This window comes from Equus quagga, unplaced genomic scaffold (assembly GCF_021613505.1).
Source record: "Equus quagga isolate Etosha38 unplaced genomic scaffold, UCLA_HA_Equagga_1.0 220_RagTag, whole genome shotgun sequence".
NCBI classification, from domain to species: domain Eukaryota; kingdom Metazoa; phylum Chordata; class Mammalia; order Perissodactyla; family Equidae; genus Equus; species Equus quagga.
In genome coordinates, this window is record NW_025799647.1 from 2,567,147 (window position 1) to 2,567,502 (window position 356).

Consider the following 356-nt stretch of genomic DNA (forward strand, 5'->3'; position numbering starts at 1 on the left):
GTTTTAGCAACAGAGTCCTTGTTCTGCAGAGTACCTGGAGAAGGTGCAGGAATAGCTACCTTCAGGGCACCCTGGGCCTGAGGACCACTGTCCTGCCCCATCAGCTGAGTTCCTAGCCCTGAAGGGACAGAATCCTCTTCTAGGGCTCCCTGGGGGGCCACCTGAAGCTTCCCTGAAGGTGCCATCTGAAGAGCTGTGATTGGGGCAAAAAACAGGTCTATTGAGAGCTCCCTTAATTCAGCCCACACCTCAACACACACACACCCCAACACACATACACACACAGCTCCCTCAATTCAGCCCACACCCTAACACACAGACACACAGAGAGACAGACACCCACCCACTCACCCACC

At 54.8% G+C, this 356-nt stretch overlaps 1 protein-coding gene across 1 annotated transcript in view; it reads right to left on the bottom strand.

Moving 5' to 3' along the window:
- Window positions 1-356, bottom strand: part of LOC124233725 (pleckstrin homology domain-containing family H member 1) — a 49,978-nt gene that overhangs the window by 24,349 nt on the left and 25,273 nt on the right. The window contains exon 7 of the mRNA XM_046650856.1: window positions 60-193. Coding sequence (XP_046506812.1) covers window positions 60-193 — 134 coding nt within the window. The remainder of the gene's footprint in view (window positions 1-59; window positions 194-356) is intronic.